Source organism: Garra rufa, chromosome 4, assembly GCF_049309525.1.
Source record: "Garra rufa chromosome 4, GarRuf1.0, whole genome shotgun sequence".
NCBI lineage: Eukaryota > Metazoa > Chordata > Actinopteri > Cypriniformes > Cyprinidae > Garra > Garra rufa.
In genome coordinates this window covers 7,706,079-7,721,504 of record NC_133364.1, presented here as the reverse complement: position 1 = coordinate 7,721,504, position 15,426 = coordinate 7,706,079, and the positions used below count along the sequence as shown (strand labels likewise).

At 32.8% G+C, this 15,426-nt stretch overlaps 2 protein-coding genes across 2 annotated transcripts; one reads left to right on the top strand and one right to left on the bottom strand.

Moving 5' to 3' along the window:
* On the top strand, window positions 1–8,123 carry pgm3 (phosphoglucomutase 3). Its single transcript, XM_073838252.1, has 13 exons — window positions 1–51; window positions 1,161–1,369; window positions 1,446–1,630; window positions 3,198–3,265; window positions 3,458–3,591; window positions 3,673–3,868; window positions 4,878–5,035; window positions 5,130–5,213; window positions 5,303–5,401; window positions 6,636–6,755; window positions 6,848–6,970; window positions 7,040–7,213; window positions 7,294–8,123. Exons 2-13 carry the CDS (start codon window positions 1,163–1,165, stop codon window positions 7,381–7,383), a joined length of 1,638 nt encoding a protein of 545 aa, XP_073694353.1. The 5' UTR covers window positions 1–51; window positions 1,161–1,162; the 3' UTR covers window positions 7,384–8,123.
* Window positions 8,124–8,429: 306 nt separating this feature from the next.
* Window positions 8,430–15,063, bottom strand: ngs (notochord granular surface). The gene is made up of 11 exons (XM_073838031.1): window positions 14,870–15,063; window positions 13,154–13,322; window positions 12,913–13,062; window positions 12,710–12,829; window positions 12,532–12,627; window positions 11,302–11,436; window positions 11,095–11,205; window positions 10,892–11,002; window positions 9,441–9,565; window positions 8,752–9,015; window positions 8,430–8,654 (listed from the first exon to the last, which is right to left on the bottom strand). Exons 1-11 carry the CDS (start codon window positions 15,061–15,063, stop codon window positions 8,567–8,569), a joined length of 1,563 nt encoding a protein of 520 aa, XP_073694132.1. The 3' UTR covers window positions 8,430–8,566.
* Between the last annotated feature and the right edge of the window lie 363 nt (window positions 15,064–15,426).

Sequence of the window (15,426 nt, the reverse complement as noted above, 5' to 3'; positions counted from 1 at the left end):
TCAGGGAAGTAGGAAGCGCTGCGCACGCCCTTCAGTCGCAGAAACAGCAGAGTGAGTATAAACTTCATGAGTATCTTCATATTAAAATGATTTAATGACAAACAAAACAAAAGCAGCTGTAATTAGTTTGCATATGCCTTGCTTTCGTTTGCAAGCGCGAAAAATGTGTGCAGTTGTGTGATTAGGAATTTCATTCAGTCATTTCATATTGAATAAAGTTGTAATAATTGATTGTAGTAATTGTAATAATTTAATTAAATGATTACAATTTATAATTCTTTTCAAAATCAAACTGTACTTAAATCAAAATTGCTACAATCTCGGGATTGATTTATTAAATATTGTTTTGGTTATTGCATATATAAGCATCTCTAATCACAAACTGCCTTGGGGTTTTTCACATTTTTCATGTTTATAGTTCAAACTCAGCAATGTATATCCATGAAGCACATGCTAATAATTCTTATATGCAGTGATTTAATGTTTATCATAGTGGGTTTGGTCAGTTACATGGATGCACGGACATATTGGAGATACTCGGATGTAAACAACAGCATGGATTGCATGGTTAATGTACTGCTGAACAAGTTATTCTGCTAATTTATACTGTCTAAACCATGGAAAAACCATGTGGACGCTGCTATATCATAAAGAGAAGGACTTAGTAAGCAGGAAAGGTTGTAATGTTTGGACAAACTAAAGTTAATAGGTGGTAAAGATACGTACAAGCAGTATTAATTAAGATATTAGCCTAATATTTAACCTTCCTGACCAGAAATGATAAGAACAAACACAAATTCTGTCAAGATTCTTGTCATGGAAATCCTGGTTTAGTTTGGCCAACCGCAAATGACAGTTTTTGCACTCTTTTCTTTGATTTGATATAACTTTTGACAGTCTATAGTAGCCTACTATAGTGTTTTTCCTGGTCCGACCGATTAGTACAGCCCAAAACATGACAATAATTGACCATTTTCAGCAGCAATGATCAGCAAAATATGCAAGTTTCATTTGGTTCAGTGGCATTGTTTACATTCAGAGCCGCCAGTATGGCGCGTCGTAAAAACACTCTATAAATGTTGTAAATCAACTCATCAAAATAAATCAAATCATCAAAATAAATAAATCAAGCTTAGTTGTTTCTGTGTGTTTGTTTTCAGAGATGGCTCAGTTTGAAGAAGTATCTCAAAAGTCCAAGCTGCATCCGAAGCCGGAGGGCCTGACGTTGCAGTATGGCACAGCTGGATTCCGCACTCACGCCAAACATCTGGATCACATCATGTTTCGTATGGGGCTGTTGGCGACTTTGAGGTCCAAAAAGACTAAATCCACCATTGGAGTCATGGTGACTGCTTCTCATAACCCAGAGGTGAGAAACGCACCCATGTGTGTTTACATTTAATGTTGTGAGGACGTTACTGTAATGTTATCATTATTATTTTCAGGAGGACAATGGGGTGAAGCTAATTGACCCCATGGGGGAGATGGTGACAGCGACGTGGGAGGGATACGCCACACAACTCGCTAACGCCGAGCAGGACTCTCTTCTCACAGAGCTGAAGGACATTATTGAGAAAGAGGACATCAACATGAGCGAGGCTGCAAGCGTCTATGTGGGCAAAGACACCAGGTAGCACTTGTTTACACTGTGGGAAGGTTAACAAAAGTTAAAATTGAAAGCTTAAGCACATACAGAGAAAAGTTACCAAACCTGTAGACTTCAGAGTGCCTAAGCCAGTAGATCAAGTCGGAAAACGGCCAACAGAGGTTTCACAGTCTGAAAATGAAAATACATAATATGCATAATTATACATATTAGCTGAAATAGGTGCAAGCTGAAGCCTTAGTTTATTTATGCTTTCCTTTTTCAAATTAAAAATCTAGTAAGCATCACTTTTGCTATTAGATTTAACCAAAAATGTTTATAAAAAACAGTTAGGAAACTTTCAATACAACTGTTTCAGATATTACACATATTGCACAAATGATCTGCTTTTGAATCTTAATTAACAAAAATTACATTTAAAAATGTATTTTAAAATATTTATTTATGAAATAACAATAATATTTGTTTAAATATAACTTAAACTTAAAATAACATCTGTGTTTTATATTTGTCCTTACAGTTTTCTATAGTTATGTTTTTGTTTTATATAGTTATTTTTAAGAGCCTCTGAATGCATTTCTAAATTAAAATAATGTGTAAAAAAAGTAGTGTAAAATAAAATAAATAAATAATGTGTTTTATAAATTATATGTGGGGTTTTTAGATCAAATATAGGGCTGAAAAAGTACAAAAAATACTTTTAGCATCATCACTACAAGTCAGAAAATTAAGTTAAAATATTAAATAATTAATTAATTAACTGAAATCTGGTGCAAATTAAATTGCAGATAATTTATAAAAAAAGATATTTTTTTACACACTAATTTAATTTACAAATGTGTTTTATAAATTATATGTGTGGTTTTGAGATCAAAAATAGGGCTGAAAAGTACGAAAAAATACTTTTTTCTACATCACTACAAGTAAGAAAATGTTCTTTAAGTTAAAAACTATTAATTAATTAAAATCTGATGTAAATGAATTTGCTGGTAATTCATAAAACACATTGTTTATTTTACACAACTTTATTTGTTTTACTTTTTTACACACTAATTTAATTTACAAATAATGTGTTTTCTGAATTATATGTGGGGTTTTGAGATCAAATATAGGGCTGAAAAAGTATTTAAAAAATACTTTTAGCGTCATTATCACAAGTCATAAAATGCTCTTTAAGTTAAAAACATTTAATTAATTAATTGAAATCTGACGTAATTAAATTTGCAGATATCAAATAACACATTATTTATTTTACACCCTAATTTAATTTTACAAAAATGTTTTGAGATCAACCAGATTACTATTTTTTTTATTTAATTTTTTTTTGCTTTTTTATTATCCAACTCTTTCTTACAAAGCATGATTTATGAGGTACATACAATTTTGTTTTGCAAACAAGACAAATATTATTTTATTCCACAACAAGAAAAAAAACAAGTAAAGAACAACAGCTATAAAATTTTAAAGCATGTCATTTGATAAATCATAATTGGTTGGTTCATAATAGTTGGCTTGATTTACATATTACCATATCTACTGTATAAAATATATAATTTTTGTGTTTTATTTCTCTTTGTTTTTTTTTCTTCAGACCAAGCAGTGCTAGTCTCTCTAAGGCTGTATTAGATGGCGTTTCCAGTTTGGGCGGCAAAACTCATGGTTTGTTTATGCATAACAAAACATTAATTCGTTGACCTCAGTTACTTGCTTGAAACTTGAAAGCTAATCTAAAGTTTTCGTTGGATTATTTTTTAGACTATAAGTACACCTTGTTTGCCCATAGATATGACAAAGGTACAAAGGTTGATGAATTGCTCTGTTGATTATTCTGGGTGTGTGTTTTTCTTTAAGACTATGGTCTGGTCACCACTCCCCAGCTGCATTATATGGTGTGCTGTTGCAACACGCATGGCAGCTACGGCAGTCCCACCACTGAGGGCTATTACCAAAAACTCTCACAGGCTTTCCTTCAGCTCACTCAGAATGTAGGATCAACATAAAAACATCAAACATTAATGATGCTGAAAATTTCTAGCATTAATTGACTCCCTGCTTGTATTCCAAAGGTCCCAAACCGCACCGATGATCAGAAGAGGCTTCTGGTAGATGGAGCCAATGGCATCGGTGCATTGAAGATGAGAGAGATGGAGCCGTTTCTGCGCTCCGAACTGCAGGTGGTGCTTTCGAATGACGGCAGCAGTGGGAAACTCAACCACATGTGTGGAGCAGATTACGTCAAAGTCCAGCAGAAAGCGCCTCAAGGTCAGTCTGAACTCCTTGAGGGGTAAAAACACAGGATCCCTTGAACTGCACCTCTGATCCCAGCAGGGAAAAAACCCTTTCATATGAAGATGATGTAATATTTGTGTTTGTATTAAGCAGGATAGTTCAGAGTTTCTTTTATGAAATAACGAGAGAAGCCTCGAAAAACCCACTACTATTCAAAAGTGTGGAATAATTATAATTTTCTAATGTTTTTTGAAAGAAGTCTCACCAAGGCAAATTTGAATATGAAATTTTGAAATATTGTTACAGTTAAAAACATTTGGATATATTTTAAAATGTAATTTATTTCTGTGATGCAAAGCTGAATTTTCAACATCATTACTCCAGTCTTCAGTGTCACATGATCCTGTAGAAATCATTCTAATATGACGATTTGCTGCTCAATTATTAATTATTCTTGTTATCAGTGTTGAAAATGTTTTGGTTATAGTATTTTCAGGATGCTTTAATGAACAGAAAGTTGAAATAAAACATTTATTTAAAATATAAATATTTTGTAACATTAGAAATAGTTTTACTTTCACTTTTGATCAGTTTAATGCATTATTGCTGATTTAAAGTATTCATTAATTTTATTTTTTTATCTTACCTTAACTTTTAAATGGTAGTGTTTCTACAAAACCTTAGCAAAAACTGTTTTCAACATATAAAAATTAGCATATTATAAGCATATTAGAATGACTTCTGAAGGATCACGTGACACTGAAGACTGTAGTAATGATGCTGAAAATTCAGCTTTGCATCACAGGAATAAATTAGATTTTTAAATATATTAAAACTGAAAACTGTTACTTTAAATTCTAATAATATTTAACAATTTTTTTATGTTTTTCTGTATTTTGATCAACTAAAAGCAGCCTTGGTGAGCATATCAGACTGCATTCAAAATTATTAAAAAAATCTTAATCCCAAACTTTTGCCCAACAGCACATATTATTCTTTCATACAGAATTATCTAAGAAATCTCTCGCTTTTTTCACTCCAGGTATGAATATGGGAGAAGGTCAACGCTGCTGCTCATTTGATGGTGATGCCGATCGCATTGTTTACTATTACACCGACTCTAAAGGCTGCTTCCATCTCCTGGATGGAGACAAGATTGCTACTCTCATCAGTACATACCTCAAAGAGCTGCTCACACAGGTTCTATACGCTCAAACGTGATCTAGAATAAAAATGACTACATCAAAATATGAATTTGGATATTAATTTTGACTGTGTGTGTGTATGTGTTCAGGCAGGGTTGAACTTACAGGTTGCTGTTGTTCAGACGGCATATGCTAATGGGAGCTCAACACACTATTTGGAAGATGTCATGAAGGTGATGCTCTAAAAATATCTCCTTTTATTATTGTATACTCCAGTTCTTGTGTTTGTGAAATGTTAAGGTGACCTTTGACTTCTCCACAGGTTGCTGTATGTTGTACGAAAACAGGAGTGAAGCACCTGCATCATGCAGCGCAGGAATATGATATTGGGGTGTATTTTGAGGCTAATGGACATGGAACTGTGAGTTCACTGCAAATGAATGCCATTTTACAAGGCATAAAAATGTATACATAAATATGTGACCCTGGACCACAAAACCATAAGGGTCACAAGGGTAATTTTTTTTTAAATTGAGATTTCTACATCATCTGAAAGCTGAATAAATAAGTTTTTCATTGATGTATGGTTTGTTAGGACAATATTTGAGAATCTGGAATCTGAGGGTGCAAAAAAATTCAAATATTGAGAAAATCACCTTCAAAGTTGTGCAAATGAAGTTCTTAACAATGCATATTGCTAATCAAAAATTAAGTTTTGATGTATTTGCGGTGGTAAATTTACAAAATATCTTCATGAAACATGATTTTTGCTTAATATTTTAATGATTTTTGGCATATTAGTGATAATTTTGACCCATACAATGTTTTAGCTATTGCTACAAATATACCAGTGCTACTTATGACTGGTTTTGTGGTCTGGGGTCACATATACAGTATAAAAGTATACAAGTTGTTTGAGGGATTTATGCCAGCAACACAATTTTGGAACTTTACATTTAACATTTTATATTTAAAATGTTTAGATTTTTTTAATTAAACGTAAAATTGTACATTTTGAATTTACATTTTTACATTTAAAATTCAAAACATTTTACATTTCAAATAATAAAAAAATGGACATAGTGAGTTTTGAATTTTACATTTTATATTTCACAGTTTACATTTTGAAGTTTTAAATGTTGACTTATTATTTTGGCCCTGCAGGTAATATAAGGACTAGGATATGATGTCATACTGTTGTTATTAAGATGTTCAACTATACTTTGGTTTTTCATGACAGTGCAAACTGTGCACTTTCTCATTTTAATAAAGTTTATTCTTGTATTTATGTAAAACCACCCAGTGTAGTATTTCCTTAATGTCTGATTTAGTTCCTCTGATGGTCAGACGTGTTTTCCTTGTGCAAATTAGTTCAGGCACACAGGAAAAAAAGGGCCAGAATTGTACCTTTTGGGGTACAACAGCTTGTCACTGGAGCAGTACCCTAAAAAGAACATTTTTGTATATTTTTTACCCCTATTAGGTACATATTAGTACCTTATATATACCCCTACTGGGGGTAAAAAAGGTTTCTGATTTTAAGGTCTCTAAACTGGAAAGCTAGATCAAAAGTTATCTTGAATGGGCCAATCACATATGCATGCATGTAGAGTTTTGTTTGTTAACCTTTTTTTTTTTTTGCTGATATGTCGCAGGTTTTGTTCAGCAAAGCAGCACAGAAACAGATTCAGGAGCTGGTGAAAGACCCGAACACAAACGATGAGAAAAAGCGAGCGGTGAAACTCCTGGAGAGCACAATCAATCTGATCAACCAGGTATAGACTAGATCAAACTAGATCATCAGGCATCTTATTTAAACAATTGAAGCGTCCCATTCAATACCTAACTCCTTTGCTCTCTTCTGCAGACGGTGGGAGATGCCATCTCTGATATGCTAGTGATTGAAGCAGTGTTGGCCATCAGAGGGATGTCTGTGCACGACTGGGACGCGATTTACACAGACCTGCCCAACCGCCAACTGAAAGTCACGGTGTGTACTTGTGTAAGTTTGTGAGGTTTATAAGTGTATGTGTGTAAATTTAACTGTTGAACATCGCAGGTGTCAGACCGGCGTGTCATAGACACAACAGATGCAGAGAGGAAGGCCGTGACTCCAGAGGGTCTGCAGGATGCCATCGACTCCCTTGTCAAGAAATACAAAAACGCTCGCTCCTTCGTTAGACCGTCTGGAACTGAAGATGTGGTTAGAGTCTATGCTGAGGCTGACACACAGGTACACACAATCATCATGCTCATTTTCTTTTATATCACAATGTATTTGACTGTAATTGCAATTTTTCTATTTTTGTGCAGGAAAGTGCTGATAGTCTGGCTCATGAGGTCAGCCTTGCTGTCTATCGTCTCGCTGGAGGAGTCGGAGACGAGCCAAAACCTTTACACTAATCAAGCATTCATGCATGCAGTCAGTCAGAATCCATCCGATAAAATGTATAAATACTGTAAATGTACAGTAAACTAGTTTTTGTGGTGCACACAAAAGTTTTGGGAGATGACAAATGTTAAGAGTTTACTCTTTGTACTGTACGAATGACAAACAATCTTTATGAATGTATGTGTATTATTATGAGGGAATGTTAAATTGTGATCACTGTTCAATATGTTTACAGTTTTGCCTTTTTTAAAATTGTACCTACCATTTCGATAATAGAAGAAAATGTCCAATATTTTGGCATTGGTGAAAGAAGTCTCTTATGCTCACCTAGGCTGCATATATTTGATCAAAGTTACAGTAAAAACAGATATGTTGCCATATATTATTACAATTTAAAATAACTGTTTTCTGTTTTCATTTAAAAATATAATTTATTCCTGTGAGGCAAAGCTGAATTTTCAGCATCATTACTCCAGTCTTCAGTGTCATATGATCCTTCAGAAATCATTCTAATATGCTGATTTAGTGTTAAAGTAACATTTATCATTATTATCAATATCGAAAAACGTTGTGCTGCTTCATATTGTTGTGAAAACAATTATAATTTTGTTTACAAGATTCTTTGATTAATAGAAAGTTCAAAATAACAGCATTTCTAAATATAAATCATTTGTAACAATGCAAAAGTCTTTTTGTAAATTTTTGATCAAAATAATGCATCCTTTGTGAATAAAAGCATTAATTTCTCTTACTTTTCTCTTACTAACCCCAAGCCTTTGAATGGTAATGTACATGGCATCTAATAAAAACATTAAATTACTAATTAGAATTCAGATTAGGTAAATTAATTCTAATGTAAAATAACTGGATTGTATGTACCATCATGTAATTTGATACTGATGTTTTTTTTGCTATAAATTGGTTTTTAGAAAAGCAAATAAATATATTTGGTTTCCATATAATTTGTCTGATATTTCCTGTAAAAAAAACAAACAAACAAACAAACAAAAAAAATATGTAAATTTGTTACCATATAAGCACTTCAGACACGGAACAAATGCAAATGTACCAAAACCTTGCTGTGCAATCAAACTTTATTTGTCTTGAAGAATCAGTTGTCACATGGTTAAACGCTTAGTACACACAGTTTAGTCAAAGCACAAAGTAGGTGGTAAAGGAATTCAAGGGTCTAATTCAATCATTCTCATCTGCGGCACCAGAGATAGTGATGGTACGTTCTTGTGTGTCCCGTTGATACGTGTCCTCATCTGTCTTAACTGTTCTGCAACCAAGGAGAAATGGGAATTAGCTTCTAGAACAACATCAAGAAACATACACCTGCATTTTATTGGACATTTAATTGAACAGTGTACTTGTACCTAATGAGGACGGTCTTTCTCTCCGTCATCTCCACAGCCTGCTCGTGAGTGAACTCCTCCACAGACTCGTGATGGTTGTGGTCGACTATTGTGCTGCTGGAGAGCATCTTCTCAGAGGCAGATGAGCTCACCGATCCACTGATCGCATGACCGCGGGCTGCTGCCGCACCGGAAATGCTGCTGACCGTTCCTGCGCTCACACTCATGAGAGACAGACTGCTCACCATATTGGACAAGCGACTGTCTTCTCCCTCTATCAGCTTCCTGCAAAAAATTGCGAGGTAAAAAGTTGTATTATTACCTTTTTTATTTTCATTCCACAGGAAAAAAACAACGGAATTATGAGATGTAAACTCAGAATCCTAGGTAAGTGAGCATTCTGAGATATGAAAAGTAAAAAAAAAATAAAGTCAGTTGCAAAAAAAAGTCAGAATTTTAGATCAAAAGTGGCATTTACATTTTTTTATTTTTTTAAATTCCATGGTGGAAAAAAAGTTGCAAGATTCTGAGGGGGAAAAAGTCAGAAATGTGAGATGTAAAGTCAAAATTCTGACTTTATTTTCTTAGAATGAAGAGTTTATATCTTGGAATTCTAAGTTTATTTTTTGGAATTCTGAGTTTATATCTCAAAAAATCCAAAATGTATTGCTTATTCGACATGATATGGTGTGATGGCAGCATCGCAGTACCTGTATGCAGTGATTTCAATCTCCAGCGACATCTTAACGTTAAGCAGATCCTGATATTCTCTCAGTAGAAGTGCAATCTTCCCCTTAATAGACTTCAGTTCCTCCTTTAGAGTTGTGATGCGGATCTACAACACGATTTAGATCAACAGATCTTCAGATCAACTTGCATTGAAGAATTTGACATTTATTTATGTGGCGCTTTATGCCATACAGGGGGTTTTAAATCAGATTCACATTAATAAAGAAATTTAATTTCAGCTCTACAGAAGACAATAGTGTTATCATTCAGCTCAGTTTAGTTCAGTGTTGTCTCAATTCAGTTCTAACTGTGTCACTATTTTTAAAAAGTTAATCAATTATTAAATGATTTCAAGTCAGCTCTAAGTAGCACTACACTCTTTCCCAAAGAACCTTTCAGTAAACAGTTCTTAGGAGAACCATTTTGAAGAATATTTTAAAAATCTATTGACTATAAAGAAACTTTTCTGCATTTGAAAGGTTCCATGGATGTTCAAGGTTCTTCATGGAACCATCGATGCCAATAAAGAACCTTTATTCTTAAGGCGAGACAGGTGAATAGGGTAAAAAAAAACTAATAGTTATCACCTTACTTACACAGTTGATTGATTACATTAATAATTGCAAACATTTTTTGTATTACAAGTTTTCTAAAATGGTAGGTTTAAATGAAATTTCATTTAAATATTTAATGAAATATGCCTTAATTTGCATACATTTCTAGTATAAAAATCTAGAAGTTAGTTTCAAAATTCCTGTTTAATTTTTTTGACATATTAGAGTCAAATGTTTTTGCAGAGGGACTTTTGATTATCTCAAACTTAGAACAGGCAGGAAACAAACATTTTTTTGGAATAAAATGTTGTATAAAATCAAGCAAATTATATATGAACAAATCCCTCTGTAAAAACCTTCAGGATATAGACAGGAATAAAAATGTAAAGTTTGGTGTGCGTAAGTGCTACTGAAGTGGAGATTTATGGCTCAGTGTAGGAGAAAAAACTCATTTTGAGAAAACGGCCTTTAAAAATATGCATTGTAATTGAAATCTACCGACACAAATAGATAAAGTGCTATAAAAGAAACACTTAACAGTGTTTTTAGTTTGTTTTTTTCCACTAGTCTGAAAAAAGACTTTATGAAAAACCAAAAAGCCTAAAATCTCCATAGGTGCATTAAACTGAATTTTTGCCTGCAGTGTCTCCCCTTAGGAGTGTATAGAAGGCAAAAATGTGATTATTTAGTTACATTTTGTTCTCATCCAATAGTGTCAGTGCAGTTAAATTGTTAATATTAGTCTTTTAAACCCCAAAATATAAGCGCAAATTGCATGCGCAAAGCTTTAAGAATGTTCTGAGTGATTTTAGCATTTTCTAGGTAAAACTTCTTTCTTTCCTAAAAAGACCCTATAATTTAAGAGGACATGACTTTACCTGTAGCTCCTCCTCCTCTTTCTTGTATCTCTCCTGGGCTTCTCGCATCTGTAGCAGCAGTGCTTCATTTCTGTTTTTAAGAGCGTCCAGTTCTCTCTGTTTATTCTGAATCTGAAAACACATACAGTATGTTTTAAATTATAGGGATAGTGTTTTTGTTGTTTAATGAGGGACAGTACAGGGAAACTGTTCATTTCTCACACCTCTCTTTTGTAAGCTGTGATTTCCTCCCTGACGCTCCTCGCTGTTTCCACATGCCGTGATGTTGCTTTGTTTAGATCTTGAAACTTCGCTTTATACCATGCGTCCATCTCCTAGTGAACAGCGGTTGGGAAAAACATCAGCATATTGGGGCAAAAACGGTTCAGTATAAGAGATAATGAGGTTTATTTGTGGCCCGTAATGATTACCTGCAGGTTTTGGGCGGCAATACTGTCATATTGGGCCTGGATCTGTTTGAGAGCGGATGCCAGATCGGGCAAAGAGAAGGCCACGTCTACTTTAGCAACAGATCCATAAATCTGAGCCATCAGCTCCTCGATTTCCTGGTGTACAGAAAATGTTGATAAATCAAAACAGTTGTCAGAAAATGAATGCAATTTTTTTTTACCATAGTAATGCAATTAAATACCTAGTGACTGACATAAAATCACATAGCATTTGCATTTGACAATATTCACTATTTTTTGTAACATTATTATATTACAAGACACATTTAAAAACCAAATTTTACAATCAGCACACTGTAAAAAAAAGTTGCTTTAGTTGATTAAACTGACTTGAAAAATTAAGTTGAATTTGTGTAACTTAAAAAATTAGTTTGAAAGAGATTAAATTATTTTCATAAGTTAAAGTAATGGAAAAACAATTGTTGCCATGATCTTTTTTTATACATGTTATTATATTATATTATATTATATTATATTATATTATATTATATTATATTATATTATATTATATTATATTATATTATATTATATTATATTATATTATATTATATTATGATAGTCAAAGTTTCACTAATTTTGTTGTGTGTTTTTGTCATGTTTGTTACCTTTTATAAATAAGTATATGTAGTTTTATTATAAGTTTTAGTTTTTAGTGTTAGTTTATTTAGTTTTAGTTATTTTAGTACTTCAACTTCAACTAAACAAAAGAAATGAGAATTGTCACCCTGGCATCTAACTAAAATAAAATAAATTTTAAATTTCTATTATATTTAATTTTATTTTAATGAACATTTATGTTATTTATAGTAATGAAAATGTTTTTATGCTTTAAGTTTCAGTTATTGATAATAACCATGACATCTTGATTTGATATTATATTATTATAGCAGATTATATTATATTATAGCCAGAGTTATTTTAGTATCGTTGATATGCTTTTAATAGGTTTTGTTAATATTTTGTGTTAGGAGATTTTATTTTTTACATTTCTGTTTTTTCTTTTTCATTTTAATTAAAGCTTTATTAATTTTGCTGTATGTTTTTGTCATTCTTATTACTTTTTTTAAAATGTCTACATAGTTTTTATTATGTTTTAATTTTTAGTTTTGGTTATTTTATTACTTAGACCTAAAGTAAACCAAAAAAAGTGATTATTATATTATATTATATTATTATATCAATGGTCTGTACCTTTTTGTGAATCCTTTGCAGGAACTCAAGCTCCACTTCCAGGTTTTCCAGTCGTTTTTCCAAGGCAATTCGGGCAGATGTAGCTGCATCCACATCCTAGTAGACAGAGGCATTTTGAACCTAAATCATTGTGTAAAACCAAATGATGTTACACTTTCTGTATTAAGCTGGAATTTACCGGTTTGAAGGCTTCAATTTCAAGCTCTGCCTTTTTCCTGGCCTCCACAGCCTCCTCATATTTCACCTTCAACATTTCCAGCTGACCTGCCATGGCATCCTTTGCTGCTACTGCCAGGTCCTACAAAGCAAAGGTAAATCCTTGCTAGAAATAAGTGAGTTATTGTCTAAATGTGTCATAATCACCCTGTGGTCATCTCTTACCCGTTGGACCTTCATCTGGTCAGCGATCCTCCTCAGCTCCCTCAGCTGGTCTTCATACAGCAGTCGCAGACCGGACGGCTTCACATGGTGGCTCTTGATGCCATCAATTTCTGCCTCCAGCAGCTTGTTGCTCTGCTCCAGAGAACGCACCTGGAACAAGCACACTCAAACTCACAGGCTGGTCTTCAAAATGGGAAAGCAAAAGGAGAAGATGGAGAAGCATGTCTCAGAAGGGTCTTACCTTCTCGATGTATACAGCCAGGCGGTCATTGAGGGCGACCATCTCCTTTCTCTCGCTGGAGCGTGTGCTGAGGAAAGCCTGGTTCTCAGCGGCTGCAGCGTCCAGATCCAGCGCACCGCCTGCTACCCCAAAACCCATGCCCAGACACAGCGTTCCCATACTCACACTGCTGCAAAAAGACACAAAGCATACATTTACAATACTTGTTCTATAATTGTTCTTATTATATTATATTATAGCCATCAGTGTAATTTTAGTATCATTTATATACTACTTTGTAAGTATTCTGAATTAGGTTTTATTTTTAAATTTTCTGTCTTGTCTGTTTGGTCAATTTTTTTGTAATTTTGTTGTCCTTTTGTCATCTTTATTAACTTTTTTAAATAAATCAGTTTATTTTACAAAGGTTTAGTTTTTAGTGTTAAACTAAACAAACATGAGAATTGTTACCCTGGTGTCTAGCTGAAAAAGAATAAATGTTATTTTATTTTTTTCAATTTGTTATTAAAAATAATATTTTTTATGCTTTTAGTCATATTTAATGATAATAAGCATTGTATCTTACTATTATATTATATTATATTATATTATATTATATTATATTATATTATATTATAGCCAGAGGAGTTATTTTAGTATTGTTGTGTTTGTTAATATTATGAATTAATAAAAATCTCTCTCTCTCTCTCTTTCTCTCTCTCTCTCTCTCTCTCTCTCTCTCTATATATATATATATAAATATAAATAGTTTACTATATAAAGTAAAGTATATTTAGTAAATAAAAATAAAATAAGTGGTGATATTATATTATATTGTATTATATTATAGCATATTATATCCATAGTTATTTTATCGTTGATATGCTTTTATAGTTTTTGTTAATATTTTCAATTAGATTTTATTTTTTACATTTTCTGTTTTCATTTTAATTTTTGTAACATTTTTAGTGATTTTTTTGTGTTTTTGTCCTTTTTATTACTTTTTTAAAGTCTACATACTATGCTCAATTTCTATTAAGTCTGACATTTTTAGTTTTAGTTATTTTTCAGTAGTTAGACCTAAAGTAAACAAAATTGAGAAATAAAAAAAGCTGAAATAAAATGAGTGATTATATTATATTATATTATATTATAGCATAGCATAGCATAACATATTATAGCTAAATTTATAGCCAGCTAGAGTTATTGTAGTATCACTGATATGCCTTTATTATTATTATGTATTTTATTTTTTATTTACATTTTCTGTTTTCAAGTTTTAGTCATTTTGTTGTATGTTTTTGTAATTTTTATTTAAAAATGTCTCTCTATTTCTCCCTCTACATATATATAGTTTACTGTATATATTTTTAGTTTTTAACATTGGTTATTTTAGTACACCTAAAGTAAACCAAAATAAGAAATGTTACAAATAAAATAAGTGATATTATACTATATTATATTATAGCATATTATATCCAGAGTTATTTTATCATTAATATACTTTTATAGTTTCTGTTAATATTTTTTTATTTACATTTTCTGTTTTCAAGTTTTAGTCATTTTGTTTTGTGTTTTTTTATTACTTTAAAAAAATGTCTAAATACTATATCTAGTTTTTATTAAGTTTTAGTTTTCAGTTTTAGTTATTTTACTTTAAAAAAAGTTATGCCTAAACAAAAAAGAGAAATGTTAAAATAGCTGAAAAAAGTGATTCTATTATATTACTAGGCTTACCTGGTCATGCGTGATTTGCGGGATCCGGAAAGCGCCCTGCGTGCCCCGCTGCGGCTGTAACTGGCGGAGCGGTGGCGGGCGGCTCCACGGTTGGGCGAAGGGCTGGAGACCCGCACCTGAAGCGTGGAAGAGGAGCTCATGCCGCCCTCGAAGTGACGGCGATAAGATGAAATCCTTTCTGGGCTGTGACTCATGGTGAAGGTGGTTGTTCTTCGCGCGTCTCCGGAGATGCTACTGAAGCGTTGTGTCCACAGTCATTGATGATGGAGCTTTATACCTGCTGTCCGGAAGAGGAATGTCGAACCTCAGTCTGACACACACTCGAACCCTGCGCTCAACTATCTGACAGGCCTCCGCGAAGAGCTTTACCACCATAAAAATAGACGAGTGAGCTCTCTTAATGATGATGGCAAACCTGGGGGCCCTAATGAAATTCCCAGCACTGAAAACTTGAAACTGAAAATTACTGGTGACTTTATCGCTGCATGCTAATATAATTCTAATAAATTACTGTTATAAAGTCTGGAAACAAACATATAAATAAATTACAATATAAT

Coding starts and splice junctions, on each gene's coding strand:
- pgm3 (XM_073838252.1), top strand. CDS start 1,163: ATGGCTCAGTTTGAAGAAGTATCTCAAAAGTCCAAGCTGCATCCGAAG. Junction 3,266..3,457: donor TTTGGGCGGCAAAACTCATG/GTTTGTTTATGC, acceptor TTTTTCTTTAAG/ACTATGGTCTGGTCACCACT. Junction 6,971..7,039: donor ACCGCCAACTGAAAGTCACG/GTGTGTACTTGT, acceptor TGAACATCGCAG/GTGTCAGACCGGCGTGTCAT.
- ngs (XM_073838031.1), bottom strand. CDS start 15,063: ATGAGTCACAGCCCAGAAAGGATTTCATCTTATCGCCGTCACTTCGAG. Junction 13,323..14,869: donor CGCAAATCACGCATGACCAG/GTAAGCCTAGTA, acceptor GTCTTTTTGCAG/CAGTGTGAGTATGGGAACGC. Junction 11,437..12,531: donor TGCAAAGGATTCACAAAAAG/GTACAGACCATT, acceptor TCTGTACACCAG/GAAATCGAGGAGCTGATGGC.